Below are 27,186 nucleotides of genomic sequence, written 5' to 3' on the forward strand. Positions count from 1 at the left end.
ATGGGCTATGTGCCTTGTTGCTCCTGTATCCACAATTCAGTTAGATTGGGTTTGGGTAACCAAAACATGTGTACAGACAAAAGTACAGGGAGAGAGGGATAGAGATGCCCATCTTCTGGCAGTTATAGCACTTGACCTTGGTAATGTCTCTTTTTTCACCTCGCTTGCCACATTTACGCTTGGCGGATTTGCCTCCACTTGGTGCAGCGTTCTGAGCCTGTCCCTGATTCCCTGTGTTCCTTTGTCTCTTACGCTTAGACCCAGAAGTCTTGCACTGCCCCGCTTGGGCCACAAGGACATGTGATTGGGTCGCCTTTAAGCACTCAGCCTTTAGCTCCACATCAACGGCAATGTCATTGAAGGTTTTGACATTGTTGTTGTGTGTGAGAACCATCTTCATTTGGGCCTAGGAATCAGGTACCGTCCTAATGATGGCTTAAACTTGCTGCTCATCGGTAAGGTTTACCCCAGCATCATCTAACTTTCGTATTATGTCTTTCACAATCCTAAGGTATTCAACCATGTTATGCTTGGGGTCCTTATGGTACATCTCAAACTTCATGGTCATAACCCGCAGCCTTATAGTCGATGTACCCCTAGAGTCTAACTTACTTAGATCTCACATGGACGTAGCAGTTTCGCACTTTTTATATTGGCTGATGAGATCATCGTGCATCGAGCTTAACATAATAAAGCGAGCACTACGTTCTCTCTTAAACCAAGCCTCCTAGGCTTCCTTGTCTTGACGGTGACGGGTAGTAGTACCCACATCGGAATTAGCCATTTCAGAGGTTAGGCATTCAAGGTAATCTTGTTCATTAAGTAAGAGCTTCATCTTACAATACCCCATGTCATAGTTGGTTTTATCCAATTTGTTGCCTTGGTTAAGGTCAGCAACAACATTCTTGGTAGCCATCACTACAATGTGCAAGGGAGGACATTTAGTATACATTCACAAAAATATTTTCGGACATTTAGTATATATTCACAAAAATATTTCTGTTCAAGAAACCCTAATTAAAATTAATAGTTCCCCCTTCCACAAGGTGAGACAAAAAATTTTGCTAGACTTATAATCAAATCTCACAATGTGTGGATTTTGGGAACATATAATTTTAATTGATTTTAGCCAAAATAGGAGGAAACAAACCACAATTTAATGTGTCATACATTGGGTGCGCGAGGAACTCACCCAAGAGACCTAGATTGGTACTTGGAGTGATATGCCGAGTCGATACGAGATTATGATACACAGTGCAGTAGGCTCCCATTACATGGCTTCTCGAAAAATAAAATATTAAAAATTACAACTAGTTCTTTACATTCAAGAATCCTACTACATCACTACCGGGGAGCACCGCACTTTGTATCATGTCCAGGTACCAACTCTTTCACACATACATCAAAATATATCCCTTACATAAGCACCAATATTCTATCAAAAATACAAAAAATAAAATCATATGGGCTGCATGGGATGGGGGTTTGACAACATTACCCAAATGGTAGAGTCAAACAAGGTCAATACAGCCACGGAAGGGTAAAATTTTCAATTTAAATTTGCAAACACATTAAAGCAAAAATAAAAAAACAAAGGGCAATTAAAACCAAATTTAGGGGAAAAAAAGAACATGGGTGAAGAGATTTTCCCTTCACCCATCTTCTTGCCAAAACCCTAAAACAAAACTTTAAAAATTGTCCTTTCGGGACCGCAGGCCGCTGCCACTGCCATTGCCAAAGTGTACGCAAGGTACGACATACACCAAGAAACCAAAAAACTTCAAAGTATAATGGCCAAAACTCTTCAAATCATTGCATATATAATTATTACTTTTTTTTTTTTAATGGAAAGCAATCATTACAAAAAGTTGCCATTATTGCTTTTGAAAAGCAATCGTTGCATGTAAAATGGTTATTTTTTTTTATTAAAAATAATCTACAAATTTAAAACTTTGATTTCGATGGCTCGCAAGAGTAGGGAGCCATGACTCAGACTTGCAACACGCAGCCAGAAGATGTGCGAGCAAAACAAAACGAGCACAGGCCGTGAGGGCTGGCAGCGCGGGTGCAGCAACAGAGTGCAGGTGCGCGCAGGGCTAGTGGGGAGCTGCGAGGTCGGTAGGCATGCGCAAGGGGCCAGTGTGCGTGGCAGCCAATTGTAGTGCACACACGCTGCCGTGCATCGCTTCGGGTTGCAAATCTCAAGAAACCTAAAAAATTTATTTTCTTACATCAAAAGCAAACCATAAACCAATAGCTCTGATACCATTGTTAGATCCCATAAACCAGATCCAAATAAACTTGGGTTTGGATCATACCTGAATATGTATGGAAATGCAGTAGAAGAAGGATCAAAAGCCAAGCTTATGGTTACGAGCACACGAATGAATCTCCACGATCACGATAGGCTTCTCCACAGAGAACTCCACACCACAAATCCCTGAGAAGATATGGAATCCCACAGAGAACACAAACACTTGGAGAGCAAAGATAAATTGAAAATTAGTTGAATAATAGCCTAGTCTTAGGGTTAGGGAGGTTATCTATTTATAACCTAGAATCCTAAAACTCCCTTCCCTTTGTAGACTCCCTCTAGGAATCGTCTAAGGAAAGAGGGGGGGGGGGAGAGAGTCAGCCACTTAAGTGGCCGGCTCTCTCCCATGCTTGCGGGTTGGACCGGCCTACCCCATGTGGGTGGCCTGGACAGGGCCTTAGGCCCATATTCAATTACACACACAAAACTCAACGAGGCTGGTCAAACTCAAATCCCCAAATTCCTCTCTCTCTCTCTCTCACACACACACACACACATCCCCCTACTCACTCCATTCTCTTTACATTTGAAATGGCAACTTTTTCACTCTCCTATTGTGCTTTCCCAATGACATCCTCGTATCTACAATGAACAAAATGATGGTCTATGTGGTTTTAATAATTGATCAAAGACTGATCAGTGCTTCTCCTTTTTTAATTTTGTGGAACCTCCATCTCCATTTCCATCTCCACACCTGGGCTCGTCACCTGCTCAGAGCTTCTACGCCTCCCCTTTTACATAGCAACAAGCTGAGACAACTTCTCAGTATCCCACCAGCAATAGCGAAGCCCTTCAAAGATGGCTTGTTCTTTTTAGTTTTTCAGCAACTTCGAATTTGCAGACACAACGAGAGAGATCAAAGATATGTGAAGCAAGCTTCTATGGTAGAAGAGAGGGAAATTCTGGGTTCAATTGTGGACTTGCAGAGAGGTGGAAAAAATAGATTAAAAACGAGATTCATGAACAGATAGAGGAAAAGATAGGTTTTCACCCAAGATCGAAATCCCGAGAGAAGGAGATGAGGGAAGGTGCTTGGATCGATCCATCTCAAGAGGGAGATGGAGAGAGAATCACAGAAATAGATGGCAACCTGTAGTGGTTCACAGAGGTAGTTCATTCTTCAACTTTCAAGGAGATGGTGGGATGTAAAGAAGAATAACTATTTTCTGCTTTGAGGTTGAAGGTCTAGATGAAGGAACCTTTTAACATTAAAGGGCTCTGACATGTTTATATGTCACAAGTTATTATGAACTAAACATAACCATTAATTTATTTAAAAATAATATAAAAACGTAACTCGCTCTGACTAGGTTTGACTCGTCCAAATCACCAGGTTTTGAGGAGGATGAGTCGAGTCAGAAAACCTGATTTTTCAACTATGCCAAAGATAGCCTATTTCTTTAACCAACAAAATACGTACGCACGCTTAGTAGGTATTGATGTAATTTTCTGAGAAACTACTACGTATGGACAACAAAATACGCTAGTGAGCGCAGGCGGATAATGTGACTACAGTGGCTTGTGAGACCCTCACTGTACGTAAAGTGAGCACTCCCACAATGAAGACTGATCGCATGTTTCCAAGACCATCCTAATAAAATCACATGATCCACCAAATTTCAATCTAACGAGCCAACTTGCGATCATTATATCAGGTGGATCCCAAATTCACCACAGAACCAAGTGAGAAAAAATATCATGGATTGATCTCAACCATCCAATCCATCGTTGAGTCAACAAAGTGGGCACACCCTTTTTCATAATCACAGGATCCACTACTCATTCACAACCATGTTCCTAATCTCATTATTTCTCATCGGATGGCTAGAACCTCCTAATCACCAAAATTAGAAATTAAAACCCGTATCCCATTAATAATTAGTTCATTATGGTGTACCTTGGAAGGATCCGGCTCTTCTCAAGGGAGCTCAGCACTTAGGGAGTGCAGGGGGAATTTGAGGGCTGGGTTGTGCCTCACATATCTTGGCGCGTATTCAATCAGCCATCAGGATGTGTGCGGTACAGCCCAACTGTTGGAAGCTCCCTGGCATGGTTCGTGATCTTGGTATCAGTTGGATCGGATCGGATTGGATCACCCAAACTCAGACAAATATGACACTTTTGTCCCTGTTTTCTTATAAAAAAACTAACTTTTTTACATTTTTACCCCTGTCCATACAGCTGGATCTGATTGGTATTGGGATCGGTCACAGCCGATACCAATCCGATACCTCAAACCATGCTATCTGGACATTGGAATTTAATCCGCTGCTGTAACTGCAGCGCTGCTATATTCATCATGCGGTGTTGCAAGTGCCATGTATGCATAGTAGGCCCCACTCCCTCGCGTTAGGCTCGTTGGAGAACTGCTCAATCCACCATGGATCCATGCCAATCTTTTCCCTTCGAACCAAAAAAAAAACGAAAACTTCCCCCAAATCCAAAAGAGAAAAATTCACTGGAAAAAAAAAAAAAAAAAAAAAAAAAGAAGAAAAAGAAAAATGTTTTTTTATAATCCAATGGCAGACAGCAGTTTGGATTTTTGTTTTTTTTTTTTTTAAATTAAGATTTTCCCCTCTCTCTCTGTGTCTGTCTCTCCTGCTCCTTGTATAAATGTGTGTGATTCCTGTCTGTCTTCAGGGCAAATAAGGAAAACCAAAAACCCCTCAAATATTGATAATATATTCTTTCTTTACCTTCCAGGCTTCCAGTCTCCATCTTCGCCCTCAAATACCTATACGAAACCTTCGATTCCTCCTCATATCGATCTTCTGCATCTCTGGTCCTTCCTTGTTCATGTTTTTTTTCACCTTTATTTCTCTCGATTCGCGAGTTTCCTGTGCTCTAAATCGAGGTTTCCTCTTTTATTACTGTAGATTATCTTTTTGTAATTTATTATTCGGGTGAAGAAGGGTTTTGAGGGTTGAGGAATTTGTAGGGTTTGTGTGTTCATATTGGTTTGAGCTGTGGAGGTGATGGATTCAGAGGATGATATGCACGATGCGAACGATGTAGAATCTCTGGACGACTTCTACAGCGGCGAGACAGCCATGGCGAGCGATGATGATGATGGGGATTATGACTTCAATGACACCGATGATTCTGACGACAGCACGTTGCATCGACAGCAGGTGAATTAAAGATGACAATTTTATTCTCCCCTACCACCCCCTTTTCCTTAGCTTTTGATGATATGGTTCTGTTTGTGTTTCTTATTTTTTTTGGGCTTTGGTTCTGCTCCTTGGAATATCCATTGATTCTAGTTTTGGTATGATTCTAGTTTTGGTATATGGGTAGTGAAATCCGGTATTTATTTCTTATTTGTAGTTCCTGGTATTAATTTATTTTTGTGGAGAGGTGGCCCGTTGATAGGTTTTGTTCAAATTCTGTAAAAGTTATACTTATTCATGTATTCTTTAATGTGGATAGAATTAAGGTTCTTAATTACCAAGAGTGAATCATGGATGGATTGTTTCATGTTACCTGTGTGGGCTCAGTTATGAGTTATTTTTTGGGTTGATTAGGTGAACACACTGCATTGGTAGTCAGTTTGGTTATTGGTAGCAATTGCTTCATTTGTTTAGTTTGTAGAGTTTGGGCTTTAATTCTTAAGTACAAGTCAATTAATTAAGGTGCAGTTTTCTTTGAACTGGTGGCTTGGGGAAGTTGTACACGATTTAATTTGTGGAATGCTGAAGCTGGATGAAGGTGAAGGAATATAAAGAAAAGGCTTACTTTAAGGTGTTGGAGAAAAAGGTTGGTTGATAAGATGGAGAGGAAGATCAATCTAGGGGTTTCCCTTTGCCCTTTTTTAGTAGAGGTATAGGAACCTGATGCAGGTGGGACTACCTTGGACCGAGCCAATCCCATTTTGGTATCCAGACGGAGATGAACCGGGTCCAGTTTGAGTTTTTGAATCTCCTAGGATTTTAGGAAGTTTATTGTTTTGGAAAATATTATGTAATCTTTTATTTTGGGTAGGATACATAGGATGGTAATTTGGTAGTCTCCTAGTTGGATATGTGTCTATTTCTGTTTTAGATTATGTGCAGGGTTTGCTTTTCTTATTTATATGTATGCTGGTACCGATCAAAAGATCAGAGATTTAAAGAAGAAATTGAGTCTGTGTTATGAGTGCCTTCATGGCTTTGGTGTTGGGCGATCCTTTCCCCCTAACTTTCTTATGTGATTCCCTCTCTCCCCCTACAACTCTGATTCTTCCCAGATTTCCCCTCTTCTCCTAACCAGCCCTCCACCAGGACCTGACATAGTGTTCAGACAATTGTAAACCTCCCCCCCCCCCCCAACCAAGCTGTGAGGGAATACACCTTTTTCATGTTTGGCATATTTGGGGAGGGTAAAACGAAGATTCTGATTGAGAAGGGGCGTGCTAAACAAGTCTGTGGAGGGAGGAATCAGTGTTGCTGATGAAAAATGTCCATTGATCTTCTTAGGCTACTGGTATGAAGAAAAACAAATGTTCGTCCCAACAGATCTTATAGGAAAAAAAGGGTAAAACCAGAGGCCTATCTGTCCACCTACCTCTGGTGTTGTTTGGAGATCTTTAGATGAACTGGACTAGTAATTTTCTCATTAGTCATTACCTATCATCACCTTAGATCAAGTTGTCATGGGAGTCAAACATTTGTACTGCTTTAGTTTTGCAACTCAACCATAATATAAAAACTACTTATTCATTCCCACCTTTTTTTTAAAAGTATATATTTGAATGCATGAATTTGCTGGAACTAAACACTAAGTCATTGTTTTAATGATCTTTCAAGTACCGCTTGCATTTTATTTAAGAGTATTAGTTAATGAAATCTGTCTATTAATTAGAAATCTGAAGCAAGTTTGGTGCTTGACTAGCATTGGAAATAACTTGAAGCCTAAGTGATGCAGAGGTATAAAGAGATTAATACCCAAGGTTGATACTTCATGGATGGTGTTTCATTCATTCAGAATTTGCTGCCTGTTCTGTCTCTCTTCTCTCTGTGTGTGAGTAAATTTGTTTCAGAAGGCCCACAAGATTTCAAGATATGTAGTATGGTGTACCTGAGTTCCTTGGCTAGAATAACTGAAGACAATATTACAATTCATAAATCATTATAAAATCATCATATCTGTGTGGGAAAATAAATCAACTTGATCAAGCCTTCTCCCAACTTAAAGGTTTCACTTCCAGGCTTTCACCGACAGACCTGACCGAGATCGCCTGAATAAAACCAAAACCAAACTGACTTTTATTAAACGTCCAGTTTCGGTTTAAGGATTTGTACTTTTTGATTGGTTGGTTGGTCTCGGTCCAACCCAAGATACTGACTGATTAGGATGAATGTGCCAACCAATTAAGGACCATCAAGGAAGGAGTAATTGACCTATTGTAATACCCTTCAGCAAAATGTAAACAATAAATGGCTTCACCGGCTGATTAAGACAGATTACTGATTAGAGATCAATAACCGGCTGACTATATGTTAATGGTCTCGGCTTGGCTGTGAGGACTGATTTATGTAATTGATTGGTTTCAGTCCTGGCCCTCAGAGGTGCAGGACCGATTAAGCCCGACCGTCACCGACCGATTGGACACCTCCATCCCAACTAACCTCAAGTGTGTTTGTGTACAAATGGTCAAAGTGAGGTTTATATCTTTGTTCAAAAGAGAATCTATATTTGCAACAAACTTGCCTACACCAATTAGGCTTTGATTCTGTGAAGCGATGCAATTAGGCTTTGATGCAAGTGTGTTTGTGTACAAATGGTCAAAGTGAGGTTTCTATCTTTGTTCAAAAGAGAATCTATATTTGCAACAAACTTGCCAACACCAATTAGGCTTCGATTTTCTCAGCCTTGTTTTCTCAGGCGCCCCTGTTTATATGTGTATAATTCTGCTTTATATATGCATGGTTGTCTTTCCAATTTGTTGTCTTTACTCTTTAGTGACTTTTATTGTTTCTTTTTTTGGAATTTGACTTCTGCTCATATTTCAGCAAAACTACACCATATTGAGTGAGGCAGATATACGTCAACGCCAGGATGATGATATTACAATGATATCTACTGTGCTTTCCATTGCAAGAGTTTCTGCTAGCATCTTGCTACGTCACTATAATTGGTAACAAGCCTTGCCTTGTTTTCCCCTATTATTACTTATCTTCTACAGGCTGCTCCTTGTTTGGCATGTCTTGTTTGTGTAATCTCTTAAAACATTGAGGTGGGCATGATGGGCCTTTTAATTTATGTGGAATACTGTGCATACATGATGATGTCATTGTATGTGTGAAGCATTATGTACCACAAAGTTTATAACATTTACTTTTCTATTCAAATTCTCATATGCTTTGTCAGTAGTACTTTCTTTGATGTTTCTTTGTGTCTTTAATGTTTCTGAGAAAATTATGTTTTCGATTTTTACCAGGAGTGTCAGTAAAGTGCATGATGCATGGTTTGCAGATGAGGACAAAGTACGTAAAGCTGTTGGTTTGTTAGAGAAACCAGTGGTTCAAATTTCTAAAAATGTTAAAGAAGTAAGCGTCCATGTTGTTCCTAACTACTTGCGCAAGTTGTCTTAATTCCTTATTGTTATTTAATATAATGGCCAAAACCTTTGTGGTTTGCAAAATTGTATCTTGTCTTAAAAGTTGTTTATTATGTTTCACATGCTTCTTCATGCTTGTGGTGGCAGCTTTGCTTTGTTATTATGTTAGGATTGTTCTGCACCCTCATTGCAAAATGGATGCTTTTGTTTGCAGCTGACTTGTGGAATCTGTTTCGAAACATTTCCTCGTGATAGGATAACATCAGCTGTCTGTGGCCATCCCTTTTGTGGTGCATGTTGGACAGGTTTGTCTCACTTTTGTTGGGCTAGCTCTAAGGGTCCTCCTTACCCATGTCTTTTTGAGCATGAATCTGTCCTTTTATATTTGTCTTGACCTACTGCAAATCTGTCCAAGTGGTAGGACAAGTGATTTTGAGACTACTTATTCTGGGCCCTATTTGAGTCTCTTTCAAAGTCATGTTTTTGATGAAATACTCACACCAGCAGTAAATTTCAGCGGCAACATGCTATGTGTTTGGTTAAAGGTTTTTTGTGCAGTATTTTGTGTCTATAGGCAGCATGATTTATGAGCTTTCTCATTACTTAATCCTGAAGTTCTTTTGCCCTGCATTAGCCAAGGACCAAGGATGACGTTCTCACATTTAACTTCCTCCAGGAAAAACCTATGTTCTGTTTTGTTTTATGTTGTTTCGTTCTTCACTTCTGATGATTGTTTATTGAGATGGTGGTAGTGCAACAGCCATTGCACTGAAGTTGTTAGTCATCACTGCCTTGTTATAGACTCAAATGTGCATGCACTCTATCCATGTGTCGAGTCTCAGGAAAATGGAGTTTGCCACAGGGCATAATAAAACCACAGAAAATGGTTTAGTAGTAGAGTTTTGGAATACAGTTTTGACAGTTGAGGATACAAAAGATGTTCAATGTATGCGTGGGCCATATGATATGAGTTCGGTTACCAAAATTGGATATATGGCTATGATAAGGGAGCGCCCATCATATATCCATATGCCTCAAATTAGGTTTGCCTGTAGTGCAAGGCCTAGAAAACTGGCTATTCTGCTGCACTTCTGCATTATTTATTTGCCCTTAGTGTGTAAGCTGGACTCTAAACATGTGGGATCATGGTAGATGTGTTTTACCAATTAACTTATGGTTTCTAGCGTTAAAGATGATTTTCTTCATAAGTTGATACCACACAAGTTGTCTAGAGTATAATATTTCTGGTCCTAAAACATTGTAGCATCGGTACAGTTTATCTTTTTGAGCTGTGTGTGTGTGTGGAACCCATCTGCTTCTGCTCTTGATATTAAATTAGTTTCCGTCTGTCAGGCTACATTAGTACGTCAATTAATGATGGTCCTGGATGTTTGATGTTGCGCTGTCCTGATCCATCATGTGGTGCTGCTGTTGGTCAAGACATGATCAATCCATTGGCTTCTAATGAGGATAAGGAGAAGTATTCTCGTTACCTTCTTAGATCTTATATTGAAGACAATAGGAAGGTACATGCAATATCAATATAAGCAACATTTCTGTAATTTTTCTTCTATTTCTTTTCTTACTGAACACATCCCCTGTTTGGAAACAAGTGTAAGGAAAATAGAAGAAAATGCGAAGATTGTTTACTTTTGATGAAATAGATCATTTTTTCTTTGATTAATGATACTTTTCTTACTGTCCATCTAGAGAATTATTAGGCAGTGTTGGATTGTCTTCATCTGCTTAACTTCCCTTTGCTCCTTTTTTCTTTTGCAGACGAAATGGTGTCCTGCTCCAGGCTGCGAATATGCTGTAGATTTTGTTGTTGGAAGTGGAAGCTATGATGTTTCTTGCCACTGCTCACACAGTTTTTGCTGGAATGTAAGTGCCTTCTGAGTGGTTTGACAAAGTATATGCTTTTTCTTTTAAGTTCATTGCAAAAAACCTTTTTCTTTTCTAGTTAATACTCATCTGGAAGTTCTTCAATTTTTTGTTTGAATTTTATCTTGCAGTGTACAGAGGAAGCTCATCGACCAGTGGACTGTGGTACTGTGGCTAAATGGATTTTGAAGAATAGTGCTGAATCTGAAAATATGAATTGGTAGTGTAAATAGTGTCTGACTGCTTCTTTTCTCCTTTTAGATATGTCAAAACTTACTATAATGTGCATGCTCATCATTAGGTTTGTTTAGTTGTTTACAGTTTTATTTCAAATCACTCCATGAGTATGATCTTTGATGGTTTTCTAGTACATTATGATCAGTGATTTTAAATAAGTATTCTTTTAGCTTTTGATATAAAAAATTTGTGCATGTAGATTTACTCACTACAATTTTCAACTTTATAGGAAGCAGTGTTGTCCTTACTCTTTTTATTTTAGTTGATTGTGGATTTTTAGTGCTGAGGATCAATACCCTGTGCTTTGGGTTGCTGTCTGCGGCCTCAAGTCTATTTAAGTATAGGGCAAGAGATCACTTCCTGGTTGCATAGCCCCTGCACTAGCACGGGGACAATGAGAGTGTGCGCTGGTATATATACATGGATGGGATTTTTGATTTCACAAGGGACAAGATATACCACGATAGGAACACTCCCCCCTATTGTGGTCAGCTACCCATTTAACCACATACAAAGTTATACCCCCACGGTGCATAAACTATTGTAGCCCACGATACAATTTCTATAACACTCCCCTTCAAGCTAGAGTATAGCAAAAAGGCTCCAGCTTGGAACAACAAGAACAAGTATTAAAGGCAACACCGGTCTTGAACATAATAGTAGTTCTAGACGTTAGTGAGCATATAGAGAACTTCATTCAGGTAGCAGTATCAACTCAAGCGCACCAATCATCAACAACATCAGTAGGTAAAAAATCGTCGTGTCAACATAACCATTAGCAACGAACAAAATATGTGTTAGAGATCCAAAATTTCATACCAACAACAACAACATCATAAGCATGGTTTAAAGTATCGGTCTGTATCGTATTGAATCGGCCGATATGTATCGGTATCGATACGATATTGACCGATGTCTCTTTTTTTTTTTATTTTTAAAAAGAGTATTGTATTGAGTGTATTGATACGTGTTGATACGATACGGTCGATACGTATCGATACCCTTGGTACGTACTAATATTACCATTTGGTTGGATTTTTAAATGAATCGATACGTATCGATATGTATCGACCGATACATATCGATACGTATTGATACACATGCCTTTTTTCACATTTTACACCAAACACGAACCAGAACCCCCAAATCTCAAATTTTTCTCCCTTCGGGTCGCGCCACAAAATATGTTGGGTCAGGTCGGATCCACATTGCACTCGAATCCTTGGAATACAAGACATACTCAACACTTAAAGGGAAAGGTAGGTTTTTTTCAAAAAATTTAATCTTTTGCTTCAAATCTTACATTTTAGTTCCTTTTATTTTTTTGCTATGATTCAAGGAGAATAGGTTCAACTAAATATTCGATGCATGCTTTGTATACATTTGCAAAGATTTGAACTCAAATCCACCATTTTTCACCCAAAACCGAAAATGGCTTCCTTAAGGGTTAGTATGGTGCTTATGTTCGATCAATAAACAACATCATCCTAGTTACTCTTATTCTTGAAGACCCTTACAGACATGAGTTTGATCCACCCTAACATTCTTCATGATAATAGAGTGACTCTGCATGTAAGAAATCTCATCTTTATAACAATTTCAAAGTGTCCCACTTGTCTGGTTATACATTATTCACAATTCTTAGTGTATATGCATGATATATGACATATATTGCTTGTTTATATTGTTTTTTGTCCAAAAGTGTATTTCCATGTGTATTTTGATGATTTTCATGCATTTCTGTACCGATCGATACATCTCTCCAATACGATACGATACGTCTCTTAAAATCGCCCGACCGATATGATACGATACCCGATACCGATACTTTAAACCTTGATCATAAGCTCTTCCCAAAGAAGGTAGATAGTACTTAGTAATCTGCTAAAAAAAGGACAAGTAAAAGTGTAGCATCCAACAACTACATTATAATCTCTTCTCAAGCAAAGTAGTTAGTAAGTTTCACAAAGAAGGCAAATAAAAGTGCAAATATCAATGCACTTCTGAGCCTCAAATAGGTTTCACGGATAAAATTGCAGCATAGGTTGTTGTGAACCAGGTAAAAGTGTAGTATAGGTCACCGCAAACCAAGTAGCACCATCAGTTGCTGGAGACCAAATAACTAAACATAAGGTTGTTGTGAACTAGACAACATAAGATTGCTGTGAACCACCTATAAATTGCATTGTCGCTGAATACTCCAAATAATTATCTTCATAGATAAAATTGTTGCTGACGACATGAGCAGATGACATGAACAAAATAATTAATAATAATCTTCAACTGATGACATTTGAAACTAGCATATAATCTTCAACTGATGATCTGAGCAGATAAGAATCTCCAATCTACTCACGTGTCTCATTACATGTTGATGAATAATGACCAATAATCAGCATCACAAAAAATCCCATAATCAAGAGCGATCGTGAATACGATCCCAATAATCTTCAATAGCAATAACAACCATCACTTGTACCAATATTGCAAAAAATGCAACCCCAAACTTATGTGATTGAGGACCCACCAAAGCAATAAAATTGTAAATCTACAAGATCAATGACAATTTTATAAATTCTGCCACACTTATGGGATCACCCAAGCAAATATAACAAATAATGCAATGCAGGGTTCCAAAACCTTGCTCGGATTGCTTATGGGCCCATCATATCAACGAGACTCCAAGGATTAAAAGACAATGGCAGTTTGTTAAATAACCAGAAACTTTCAAGGGCTATTGGTAAATAAAGAAGCAATGAGACATGAAGGGAATCAGTATTTATTGTTTGGGGATAGACTAGGCAATAACATAAAATATGGATATGGGCTGAATTAGGCATAAAGATAAGGGTATTTATGGAAAGTGATAGATTATGGGATTGGAAAAAAGATGTCACAATTGGGTGACATGGGGGACTGCATGGGGGGCATAGGTGACATGAGGTAATTAAGAGGTTTGAGAAACTAAATAAAGCAACAAAGGAAACCTATTCACAAAAGGAGATTGCAACCCACACAACCAGCAATCTAGGGGAAGGGACATTAAAGGAAACAAAAAAATAATAAATAAAACAAGGAAAAGATACGTGACTGTCACAACCAGCAGGAAACCCATAACGATTTGGGGTCTTAACTCTTAAAAGTAGGGGTAACTATGGAATTAAGAAAAAAAAATATTATTAAAGATAAAGTCAAAGGATACTTATCATGAAGGAGTGAAGTGATCTTCTTCCTTACGTTACCGAGAACCTAGGGGTTGGCGGTAAAGCTTAAAGGCGAAAACCAAGGGGGAAGCTCAAGTTGGTAACCTTGGAAAGACCAACAAATCGTTGGTCTTCAACCTTGGACAGCGACAAATTGAAGACTTATCTTCTTTAACCTTCGACAGCAGCTGAGAATATTCTCTGAAATATACCATCAAATCGAGAATAAGATCAAGAGAATAATGTAGATGCCAGTTGAACTAAGATCCAACACTACAGCAGGATTGATGTACTGATATTCTCAGGCCTTCATGTAACTATCGAACATCAATTCCAGTGGCTGATTCAGTCTTTCAAATGGTCTTCAGCAAATCAGTACCTTTCAGCACAGAACTCTCACTGAAATTGATTGGAAAGAAGTAGTTTGGATTGAGCCTTTGATTCTCTCCCGGGCCTCTCACCCACTTGAAGGCATCTCACCCTCTAAAGGAATCTCTCCCCTCAGTGCCCTCACAGCATTCATGGCTATCAAACCAGAATTCTCTCTTTTCTCTAAAGCGTTCGCTATTCTGTCCAGCCTATTTCCTTTATTTATAAGCCAATTGCATCCTAAATCTTTTATAAACATTCCAAACAAATCAAATCATAATTGGTTTCAAGATGAAGTCCTAATTACTTAAGCAATCTAATTTAAAATGGAAACTATCTCTAAGCTAATAAAACCTAAACACAAGTGACAACCCTGAAATCTAGTACTTAAGGAGTTGACAAATCATCCTCCTCGCATGGCCAATTAATTTTCAATCTTAATCTCCCAGCTAGCTGGCCATGGGGCCCACACAATCTGATCATTATCTCTCCCAGGCTGGTCGATAGCTGTCCTCCTAGGCCCCCATGAGATCTGTTAAATCCCCTACAAATCAGCAAATCAGTAACTAATAAATCTGGAAATAATCCTCCCTTAAATCAGCAATCTTGATCTCTTCTTTGGACAAAATCAAGGGCGGAATGTGACTCAAATTATGGGCAGGTACATGCTAATTCGATGTCTCAGAATATGGGCCAGAATTGAACCCAATTTGATGCCCAATCGTCGGACCTGATCTGCATCAGTGAACCAGAGTTCGATTATGCAAATAAATCTTCAATAGCAATCGAAGTACACAGCAGCAGCGACACTGGACTTCGATCAAAGCAACCAATAAATAGATGTCTGCGATTCATCAACAGCCAAGTATCCCTTCTAACCAGCAAACCTTCAAACCTTAGGTCAGCAGCAAAAATCGAGAAGGATACAATGGTAGCAACAGCAAATGATAATCAATCGATCAGCAGTAACAGTTATGTTCTTCATACAAAATTTTCATTGAAACCCTAATTCTTCTTCTTCTTCTTCTATGAACTAGGGTTTCACCACAAACCAAGATCCTTGAAACGACTTTTAAAACAGATACTGGTTACCGCTCTGATAACATGTGACAAACCCTGAACCTGGAGCCAGTACCTGCAAGTAAAGAGAGAGAGAGAGACGAGACGATGGATGAAGAAGAGGCTGAACCGTGATTGATTCAGTCTGTCTACCATGGTCCTCTCAAGCTTTATTTATAACGTTGCTGTTCTCACAAATCAGACTCTATGTAGGAAAGTAAATCCAGGAAATACTACTTAGCGTTCAAGACTAAACCTAGTTACTAATTATAGAAAACAACTAATAACCTAAAAGAGGGCAAGATATACCACGATAGGGACACACCCCTATCCTGGAACATCGCTTATAAAGTTATACCCCCACGGTACATAAACTATTGTAGCCCCACGGTACTATCTCTGACGCTAATCTATTGAGGTCTTCATTTTCTTGCATGTTTTACAATATGCTAATCTATGTTACTGATATGATTTTCAGGATATTAGCTAATTCCAAGCCTTGTCCCAAGTGCAAGCGCCCAATTGAGAAAAACCAGGGCTGTATGCATATTACATGCACGCCTCCTTGTAAATTTGAGTTTTGCTGGTAAGATATTCTTAATCTATTTATTAATCAGTTTCTTATTCCATTGTAAAATATAAGTCATCAATTGTGGAATCTGTGAAAGTAAATTTTTACTAGTCGAAAGATTTTCTATGAATGTTTTTGTACCTCTTAACATCCCTTTTGTTCTACACTCCCTTCTACTTCATTTTTCTTAATGCAATGGCATTAACTTTATGTGGTTGCAGGCTGTGCCTTGGTGCATGGTCAGATCATGGTGAGAGAACTGGTGGTTTTTACGCATGTAACCGTTACGAGACAGCAAAGCAAGAGGGAGCTGTAAGATTTTGTTTTTGGTTTCTTTTGTTCTTTCACTTTTTTTTAATATGGTATCTGTGATTAAGAGATGCAGTAACTTTTTTTTAATGCTATTGGTTGCAGTATGATGAGACTGAGAAAAGGCGAGAGATGGCTAAAAATTCTCTAGAGAGATATACTCATTATTATGAACGTTGGGCAACCAACCAGTCGGTATGTGTGGTTCTATGAAATTGTTGTAGCTTGGGCGCGGTGTCCTTTGTAGCTATGTTTCTTCTGTAGCACATAAAAATCGTTCCTTCAGATGGAATATTGTTAATCTTTTTTGCTCTTAATGTCTGATATTAAGTGGCAGTTGGGAGTGTGCTTATTTTATAGTGGGGAAGCTGCTGTTACTTTTTATCTTTCACAGATTTTGTTTGGTCTTATGCACCTATAATACCTTCATTTGCACAAACAAGTGAAACATTTTTACTATGACAGATGATTGTAATGTTTTACTTGTTTGTGCAAATGATTGAGTTCTAACATGTTCACTTGATAGTGTACTTTTTCCTGGCAGCTAAAAGAAAAGAAATTTTATGTGTTTTGAGTGAGAACTGAGGATGTTCAGAAGGATCACATAATTGGATTCTTTATTCTTGATACTACTATGGAAAAAATAGGATAATTTCAGAATCAGCAGCCAAAATGCTCTTTTGAATTTTTGTCTTTTCTGAATCAGCAACAACAAAAGATAGTATTTCCATTTCTCTAAAAAGATGTAGATATAATTGAAACATGACTATAACCCCCTTAAAGCTCTTTAAATTTGCATGAAGAGCATGAGCTGAGAAAGGACTGACCTTTCCAGGGAGCTGTTTCACTTAGTTCAAGAGTGTGAATTTTATGGATGCTGGAACTGTGTAATGCTATTCTTCTGCATTACCTGAACCAGTGATACAATTTTTCCCAATTTTGATAATAGTGGAACTGCTGAAGTGAATATCTGGTTTTGATAATAGTGTCTGAATAAGCATTTTAGGTGGTCAAGAATTGATGGAGCTACTGGGGTTATCCTGGGTGCTAAAGTATTTAATTCCCCCATGACCATGCATTTGGAAATGCTAGATTGCTGGTTTATCTTTGGTGGTAGCTGAAGTCTTATTTTGGTTTATTACCTATAAAAGAAGTGGTAAGTAAGTTGCCTATTGCCCTCAGACAATTTTGATCAGATATCTCTATACTTGTTCATCTTTACTGATTCACCATATTGAGAACTCTGTTGGAGGTTCAGAGAGGAAATGGGAGAAGATAATTAAGACTGTAGAATTCTCCTGCACTTTATGTTTGTTCTTCATTTGCAAAATTGATGTTTTGTTGCATTTAATTGCATAATATTCATATTTGCTTGTTTGAAGCTTTCGTACCTTTAAAAAAAAAATCAAATAACTGAAATTGACTTTATTAAATTTTGTTTTCTGCAGTCAAGGCAAAAGGCTTTGGCAGATTTACATCAAATGCAAACTGTTCAAGTAAGCTAATTTTCTTTTATCTTTATGTGTTTTCGGTAGCTAAGAATGCTTGTTATTCCGATAAAGTTCTGATTTTCAGGGGGCTTTATGCCATGAAATCCATTTGTGCAAGATGCGCACAATGTCCTATGATATGTTTTGACATTTTGTTGTGCATAGTGGAAACTCAAACTATACTAAAAAGTTGAAAAGTTTTTTTATTGTTCGTCTACCAGATCTATATTAGAAAATGAAATAAGGGTGGTGGTTTAACAGGTGGTTCATATGCATCAACTTTTCTTAATCTGCTGTGCTTTCACCTGAATATGTTTCTCTTTCAGGCCCAGCGGTGGGTATGAGTATTTTTATCTTGATAATACCAATGGAATTTTAAAATACTTGAGTACTAGATGTTTACAGTAATTCATTTTAGAGGTATCAGAGTGGCTTCTGTCCTCTGCATGGGTTGAGGGATGGTGTCTCTATCTCATGTTTGTTTGTTGTTACCTTGCCATTAAATCAACTTAATATTTGGCTACCATAATATATGATAGGGTAACAATATTCTCTTCTACAGCTTGAAAAACTTAGTGACAAGCAGTCCCAACCTGAGTCGCAGCTCAAATTTATTACAGAGGCCTGGCTACAGGTAAATAAGCTCCATATTCTTCACACTTGGATTTCCTTATTATCTCTTCTGACAATATTTGTGTGTTTAGATAGTTGAATGTAGGCGGGTTCTGAAGTGGACCTATGCCTATGGATATTATCTTCCTGAGAATGAACATGCTAAGAGACAATTCTTTGAGTACTTACAAGGTAGTTTTTCCTTCAAACCAAATTTTAGTGTTATTATTATTATTATTTTTTTTTTTTGGGGGGGGGGGACCTTGTAGGATTTACATCTCTGCTTGTTTTGTAGGTGAAGCGGAATCTGGATTAGAAAGGCTTCATCAGTGTGCGGAGAAGGAACTACAAGTTTACCTGAGTGCTGATGGCCCAACTCCAGGCTTCAATGAATTCCGCACAAAACTTGCTGGGCTGACCAGGTAACTTGTGTAACTTGGTAAAGAACTAATAACCAGCAAACCAAAAGAAGAAGAGGGTGAGAACAAAGGGAGAGGACAGATAAGAGGAGACGATGAAGAGAAGAATCTGAACTCAACGATAGATTCAGAAACGTGACTATCGCTGGACGAGTTCTATATTTATTTATAATAAGTAATAGAATGTTACAATCAAACTATGAAAGCTAAACATAGAAAGTACTAGAAAGAAGAGCAATCTAATTAGTAACTACTAACAAGACTAACCAAAATAGGAGACTAACGATAAGGACACTGATGAGTTAAGATTGTCCAATTAGGTCAATTGAGCCTCATAAAACTTTATTTTGGTCCATGGTTGGGTTTTATAGACCTTAGGCTTCTTATTTTTGGGTTTATTGATATAATAAAGCTAATTTATAAGCCTATGAAGTGGGGATAATGTTAGTACACGGGATTAGTAATTGGATTGAGTGCTTGAGTTAGACTAGGATACTTAATAGCTAGATAGAATTCTGTTTTGAGTTTATTTACTTCATTGAGTGTATAGAGTAATTAGGAGTCCTTTTATGTCAAATTAGGAATTTTAGGTCTATGATGCAAGGCATCCTTTTGATCCAGCAGCCGGCCCATCAAAGAGACCTGACCAGTAATTTTCAAAGACGTATTTTCGAAGAAGTATTTTCAGTCTAGGCTCGGCAGGTCTGGACTGGTCTTGGATTTGGGTGGGCCTTCTTTCGAAAATACTTCTTTGGAAAATACTGGTCAGGCCTCTTTGATGGGCCGGCTGCTGGATCAAAAGGATGCCTTGCATCAGTGTATATATATGTAATACATCCCCCATCAATTAAAGAGATTTGAATAAAGAATGAGTTTTTTAAGAGATTTTGGTGCTGTTGAGTAGTGCATACGGGATTGGTATCCCAAATCTGATTTCTTCTCTTCTCTCTTGTTCTGTTCTTCTTTCTTCTTTCTCCCAAGAACATCGGTCTCATCTCTCTTCACTCCCCTTTCATCAATTTGATTTGTTCTCTTGACTACGTAGTTGCTTCCTTTATCTCAGATTTGTTACAGATTTGATTATGGGGCCTACTAGCATCTGAGATCCTTAATCTGGATTATCAGATTGCATCCGACACTCCCCCTATCGTGAGCACTACCACACTAACATACTACCGCCAGCACTAGGAGGTCCAATAGGGGTCCACGACTCCTATAGGACCACACACTTTAACACTCCGCAGCTCCGCCTCAAGCTGGAGCATACAAATCTCCTATGCCTAGCTTGGAGCAACACTTCCGAAAAATAGGGCCACTCAAAGACTTGGTAAACAGATCAGCTAACGGGTCAGCAGATGAAATGAACGGAGTAACAATAAGCTTCTTTAAAACAACATTCCGTACAAAGTGGCAATCGACCTCAACATGTTTAGTCTGTTCATGAAACATCGGGGGGTTGGCAATGTAGATGGCAACTTGAAACATCTTCATGGGTTGAGTAATTGGAAAACCCAAGTCTTGAAGAAGAGACTTCAACTACATCAACTCACCGGTAGTATGGCCATAACTCACTACTCCGCTTCACCACTGGAATGAGCCACAGTTGTTTGTTTCTTGTTGTGCTGCAAGACAAGTTTGCCACCAATAAATGTGTAATAACCTATGGTAGACCTCTTATCACCTTCAACACCAGCCCAACCAACATCAGAAAATCCTACTAGATCAACATTCTAATGTGATCGGTAAATAAACCCCTTCCTTGGAGCTCCCTTTAGGTACCTTAAGACACGACAAGCCGCCTCCTAGTGAACTTTCTTTGGTGACTGCATAAATTGGCTAATCACTCCTACAACAAAGGAAATTTAAGGACGAGTAACAATTAAAAATAAGCTTCCCAGCTAGTCTTTTGTATTGCTACGGATCATCAAACATTTCACCATCATTTGTGCCAAAATTCTTAAGAGGATCCATAGGATCCACTGGTTTACATCCAAGAAAACAACTTCTAGACAAAAGATAAACACATTTTTAGTGGGATAGACTAATCCCTTTCTTGCTTCGTAGAACTTCAGTACCAAGAAAATAGTTGAGATAACCCAAGTCTTTCGTCTGAAAGTGCTTATGGAAAGATATTACTTCTACAATGCCAGATGTATCATTACTAGATACAATAATATCATCAACATAAACCACTTACACCACCAATTGAGAACCTCGACGACAAGTTGACAAACAAAGACAGAGTGATCAAAGTAGCATTGTGAAAATCTACACTTAGTAACAATAGAGCTGAATTTGTCAAATCAGGCCATAAGTGATTGTTTTAACACACAAATAGCCCTGTGTAGCTTACATACTTTGTGTGAATATTCCCCCTAAGCAACATACTCCCCCCCATTTGGTTTATAATGTTCTTGGAAATGATCATTGTCCTGGTATACCTAGTCTGACATTTGGTTTTTGTTGTTCTTGGAAAATATTATTTTATCTACAAGTAATTAAACTGTTCTCGATTTATTGAAATGTTCTTGTTTTTTAATAAATTTGATTGGTCAAATGATTTTATTTTTGACATGAGACTTTTTGTTATAGGTAGAGCATAAAACCAGCTTTCCAACAAATCCAATTTATATTGAAGGAGTTATGTTTCGGTCAAACTTTATTTGATTTGTGCAAATGCTGTTTAAAATCACCTTGAATGGAAATAAATTGACATCAAAATAAAAAATTATTTTACCACTCTTTTGGCTTTTAGTGATGTTTTGGTATATAATTAGACTTATAGAATTTTTAGATTTGAGAAAAAACCCCAGCATTTGGAAGTTGAAAATTTTACTTACTGGCAAAAACCCAATTTATGTTCTTGAACTAAAGGGATTGATTTTTTTGTTCATTTGGAATTTGATTTTGTAAGTATTTATATTGGATTCAAATGGGGGGGGGGGGGTTGCTTATTTATGAATAATATCTTAAGTAAATGTTTTTACAAATATAAAAAATTAATTTAAATGATATTTGGCATAAATAAGTTCCATATTTGGATAAGGTGATAGTCGCTTAGACCCCACAAAATACGCCAGGCCGGCGTTTAGATGACTCCTTGACAACTATGGTCCCTACAAAAAAAAACAATATCTAGTGTGAGAAATAACAAGTAATGTAATCCTAGATAGGTAGGAGACCTACTAGGAGCCAAACAACTGGATCAAATAACAAAAGGGGCTGCTGGTTCAAATGGATAACACTAGGATTTAGGTCAATTCCTAGGATTAGGGTTGGATATTGGGAAAGGGGTTTATAGGGTATTGATGGGCAGGTCTAGAGGGCCATTATGGTATAAAAAGGTTAGGGTTTGGATGAGTTTTGAAATTCTGCATTTTTGGGCAGAATTGAATTTTAGGTCAAAATTAGGGTGAGGTTACGTTTAGGTTAGGGTTGTCTTATATGGTAATGATAGGCAGGTGTAGGGAAGTCTAATGGTATAGGTTTTATGATGTTTGAGTGAATGGAAGTAGGTAAGATGAGTTGGACAGCAAGATAAGGTTATTTGAGACAATTCCTAATGGAGGTAGGAGTAGGGGATTCTAGGGTTTAGGGTGGTGGGGGTTTGATGAAACTTGGATCGAGTGTTAATAATGATGTAAGGGATGTATGCTGAAAGTTTGGTTTGAAACTAATGGACAGATTTGAAGTTATAGAGGAATCCAAGTTAGGGTGGGAGTAAGAAGAAGAAGGTTTAAACAAAGTTCAGATTCAAACTTACTGGATTTGAAGAGATCTTCAATGGCAGCAACTTTGAAGATGAACAATGGGGTCTCCCGATCTACAAGATGCAAGGAGATAAATAGTAGTCCTCCCGATCTTCACGATGCAAGGAGTCGATTGGAAATCCACCAATCCCTTCACCTTGATATTACTCACAAGGCACATTCACGATGGAGCAAAGGCAGCAAGCATAAAGCTGAGTTTTTATTAATCAAATTCGTATTCAATACATGGCTCCCTTAGAACCTTATATAAAAGACTCAAAATTAGACTTAGACACTAGAAAGGAATGGCCTAACCCAATCCTTAACCTATTAGCTAACTTAAACTGACTAGGAAACTGAAATAGACTCAAAATAGAGTCCTAACGACTTAAAACAACTTAAACTACTTAAAATAAAGAAGATTCCCTGGTAGCTAATAGGATATAAGAACCTCTTAGCCAATAGGATCACTTTACTTAAATTAGACCAATTGAACCAATTGGATGCAACCAATTTAAACCGGTTTAATTAAAAACATAAAAATAAACTAAGTATTGGGCTAATCCCGTATGCAACCTATGTACCCCCTAGTTTAGGCTCATTAAAGTGGCCTAATACATAGAAAACCCTTGGGAACAAAGGCCCAACATGTATATAACCCAACCCTAGGCCTATTTCTAAAGAAATAAGCCAATATCTATGATGAACCTGCATCAACAAGTTATACCAAAATATAAATTAAGGGAATGAAATTAGCAACTGAGGAACAAATTGAGATTTGAGTATGGAAATATAAACTAGAAAATAGCAACTAAGCCATTAAAGTAAAAATACAAAACTGAACTTGAGAGAAGAAGAGAAGATAAAAAGAAGAATATGGAAGAAGATAGGAGATTGAGGATAGAAGAAGAAGGATATGAACTAGGCTTCCCACCTAGAATTTGTTTAGCATCTCACTAGTCCAACTTGGCATCCCACCAAGGGCTTCACTGCATCTCATAACAACGGAGTTCTGAATCTCACAGAAAACAGCAAGCATAAGCTTAACAAATTGTTAAAATCGTTGGTAGCGGGTATGGTCCCCTACTTGATGCATTAATTCTTGTGTTAGCTGGCGGCTCGAATTGGATAGCTAGACTAAACTGGATTCAAATTTAGATTTTTTGTCTGGTAAGATATTTAGGATTTTATTTGTTTCTTTATTGGGATAGATAACATGTAATCTTTTATTTTATTGGGTAGATTAATTAGGAGATAACTAGAGGGTGGACCTCGATGCAATGGTAGGGTTGCTCCATTGCGACCTAGTGGTCATGGGTTCGAGTCGGGAAACCTCTCCATGAAGCGCAGGTAAGGCTGCATACATTATGACCCTCCTCAGACCCTGCATTGTTGGGAGACTCGTGCACTGGGTACACCCTTTTTATTAAATAAGAGATAACTATGTAGGATTTAGTTTCCTAATCGTTTTTGAGTTTCCAACATAGAATATGTTACTTCTTTTATATAAGCATGTAACTGCTGATGGAGAATTGGAGATAATATAGAATGAATTGAGTTGGTTTTTTGGGTTGAGACCTGCGTGGCCTTTGAGACAGCCGGTTGGCTATAGAGTGTTCTTTCCTACTGTCTCTCTCATCTCTTCTTCCTTTGCTCTCATGGAAGTTACCCCTTTCCTTCCCTCCTCCTGCTTCTTATTTGTTCTCTTCTCTTTCCTCCAGTTCAAGGGACTCTTTTGTTATGGTAGCAGAAGTACCCTACATTGTGGTCGATCTCTCCCCTCCTATTCTTTTCCTCTCAGGTTTGAGGAGCATGTGCCTTATCCATATGGGATCCTAATCTGGCTATCTCAGTCCCTAAGACAGTTTCATCCGTGAGTTCGACCAACAGTTTATATCTTGGTCAAAAGGTTGTCTATGGAGTGTTTTTTTGTGGGGGTGGTGGTAGTGGTGGAAATGAATTTGATAGATTAGGTGGTTGATTGAAACATACCCCAAACAATGACGTATCCAGTGGTTATATCATGTCATGGCATTAATTCTTGGAGACGTGACCATCATTGGATACGTGTATATGGTGTGGGTCCTTGGTAGATGGTGATCTGCTTATTGTAGAATATTGCTTGTAGATGCTGTAATATTTTCTGTTGGACGTTGCCAGTAGATACTGTGGTTTCTTATTTGATTTTCTTGTGACTATTTTGAGTTGCAGTGTGACACGGAATTACTTTGAGAACTTGGTCCGAGCATTGGAGAATGGTCTGTCGGATGTTGACAGCCATGGTGCTTGCAGCAGGGCAGGAAGCTCAAAGAACTTGGGTGGCAAGGGTAGAGGTGGAAGAGGCAAAGGAACATCATCCAAATCTGGTGGCCCTAGCAGAAACTTGGACGACTCAGGCTGTTGGTCGTGTGAACACTGTACCTTTGCTAATACAGTGTCTACTACCGTCTGTGAGATGTGCCGTCAGCATCGGTAGGCACTGCTTGATTCCTGCAACTTACAAGAGATCCTTGTGGAAGTTCCAGTGGTGAAACTTCCAGGTGCAGCGCCGCCGGGTCTATCAGGTTGTGAATGCATTGAAAAGCGAAAGAATTGAAATGAGGAAAAGGGAGATGAAACAGCCTTTCCTCTAGGTGTGTGTGTTGAAGAAACGAACACTATCGCTGTATATAAAAAATCTAGTCGTCCAAACTGGTTTTGATACTCATCTCATATAATATACTGGCAGCAGGGGCTAATGAGAAACGCGGTCATAGTAGCCTTTTGCAGAGCCTAGAAGAGATTTGTAGCATCTATGAATTCTGATGGAATGTATATGCACTCTTTTTCTGGATCTTGTTATGTGTTTCTTGCTTGGACAATTGTGTGCGCTTTGGAGAGCATTACATTCTACTATGCCCTCACAAGTCACAAGGACAGTTCCCTCTGAAACAGCCCCCAATTTTGGGTTAGGTGGTGGCCAAACCATAAATAACCCAGACTTTTATAATGTTGTTCATCAGTTATCATGAATTTCTCTTCAAATTAAAGTGGATTTTTTTAAGGCAATGTGATATATGCTTTGTGTAATGTGATTTGGCTAACGAGTTGATTTCATTATGGTGTTGGTATTGGGGTCCAATAAATTCTAAAATTTGAAATTGAGAACTTTTGAGACTCCAGTAGGTCCCACATTGGCAAAAAAAACCATGTGGGAAAGGGTAACCCGAACAATGGGAGTTTATGAACCTTCTGATTTGGGTAACCTTTGTGTTTCATAATGGCACTAACTCAGTAACTCATGTGAATGGTGGGTTCTCAGCATTATAAACTTATCAAGGTAGTCTCTTTTTTTTCCCTGGTGAAAAAAGTAGTCCATCTTATTGTACCGCATTTAAATAATTTGATAATCTGACTACTGAATAGATGGTACATGCTTTGGATAAGTTGTGTATTGGATTGGTAAACGTCAGTGTTGCGAACATGTACACTCATGTATGTATGTATGTAAACATAGAATAAAAGGAGTTTGTCATGCAATAATCCTCATTCTCTTATTGCGATTAGATTAAGTACTATGTTAGCAGTTATTATTTTATTGGGCTTTGTTTGCTCTAGAAAGTTTTCTAATGGTATTGACTAGCCAACCTTTTTGTGTATTCTTATGAAATATACTTATGTGCAAGTAAGTTTGTAATTGATTTTAGGAGGCAGCTTCCCTTAATCCACAATGAATGAAGAATCCCTTGCTCATAGGTTTGGGTGTCTTGGAAATTGGAATGGGTATTGGGAAGACATTGTTGACTTTGTATAGTGGGGGAAGGGGCAGAGTAATAATGACCTTAGGTGGGGTAGGTATATTTTTCTTTCATCCACAGAGGAGAAAAACTTTCTTCTTGATTTTATAGGACATAACTCAAAGCAATATGTATGCCCAACCACGTTAAAGGAGCCAAGGTATGCAACCCCTATAACGCATTACAATTAATGTATAAACCCAACTACGTCAAAGACTAAGTAGAACTATTCCAACATAGGACAAGGCTTGAGCGCCAAACCATCCCCCCCCCCACCCCCACCCCCACCCCCACCCCCACCCCCCCAAGAAAGAAGTAAAAAAAAAAAAAAAAAAAAAAAAAAATTTTAAATCTATATGCCCTTCTTCGGCCCTTTTTATAGGTGAATCTCTACCACCAACATCTAAATCATCAAAATTTTCCATCCTCCTCTTCTTGTTTTTCAAGATTGCTTATCTCTTCTCTTTAGCAATTTCTGCAGTTGTCTTTGTGTACTTGGCTACATCTCGATAGCCACCACTCAAGCGTCGCTTTAATTTTTTTATTCCTCCCTTAGTATCCATCCCACAAAGGATATACACTTAACACAATTTTTGTCTTCTAAATTAGGTCAGTATCCATACTTCCACCTAGGATCATTAGACTTAGCCTTCCTT

At 38.3% G+C, this 27,186-nt stretch overlaps 1 protein-coding gene across 1 annotated transcript; it reads left to right on the top strand.

Annotated features, from left to right (window-relative positions):
- The first annotated feature begins 258 nt into the window (after positions 1–258).
- On the top strand, positions 259–25,594 carry LOC122655567 (probable E3 ubiquitin-protein ligase ARI8). The gene is made up of 17 exons (XM_043849777.1): positions 259–266; positions 3,665–3,668; positions 4,965–5,445; positions 8,305–8,429; positions 8,733–8,841; positions 9,067–9,157; positions 10,206–10,378; positions 10,632–10,736; positions 10,868–10,956; positions 16,083–16,190; positions 16,397–16,487; positions 16,590–16,679; positions 17,933–17,980; positions 18,537–18,608; positions 18,679–18,778; positions 18,882–19,008; positions 24,966–25,594. Exons 3-17 carry the CDS (start codon positions 5,290–5,292, stop codon positions 25,228–25,230), a joined length of 1,749 nt encoding a protein of 582 aa, XP_043705712.1. The 5' UTR covers positions 259–266; positions 3,665–3,668; positions 4,965–5,289; the 3' UTR covers positions 25,231–25,594.
- Positions 25,595–27,186: the final 1,592 nt, after the last annotated feature.

The sequence above is a fragment of the Telopea speciosissima genome, chromosome 3, assembly GCF_018873765.1.
Source record: "Telopea speciosissima isolate NSW1024214 ecotype Mountain lineage chromosome 3, Tspe_v1, whole genome shotgun sequence".
Lineage (NCBI taxonomy): Eukaryota > Viridiplantae > Streptophyta > Magnoliopsida > Proteales > Proteaceae > Telopea > Telopea speciosissima.

What these genes read in the sequence shown, in the direction of transcription:
- LOC122655567 (XM_043849777.1), top strand. Translation starts at nt 5,290, where the DNA reads ATGGATTCAGAGGATGATATGCACGATGCGAACGATGTAGAATCTCTG. An exon ending in TTGTGGTGCATGTTGGACAG is followed by an intron (nt 9,158 to 10,205) that starts GTTTGTCTCACT and finishes TCCGTCTGTCAG; the next exon opens with GCTACATTAGTACGTCAATT. An exon ending in ATATTGAAGACAATAGGAAG is followed by an intron (nt 10,379 to 10,631) that starts GTACATGCAATA and finishes TTTCTTTTGCAG; the next exon opens with ACGAAATGGTGTCCTGCTCC.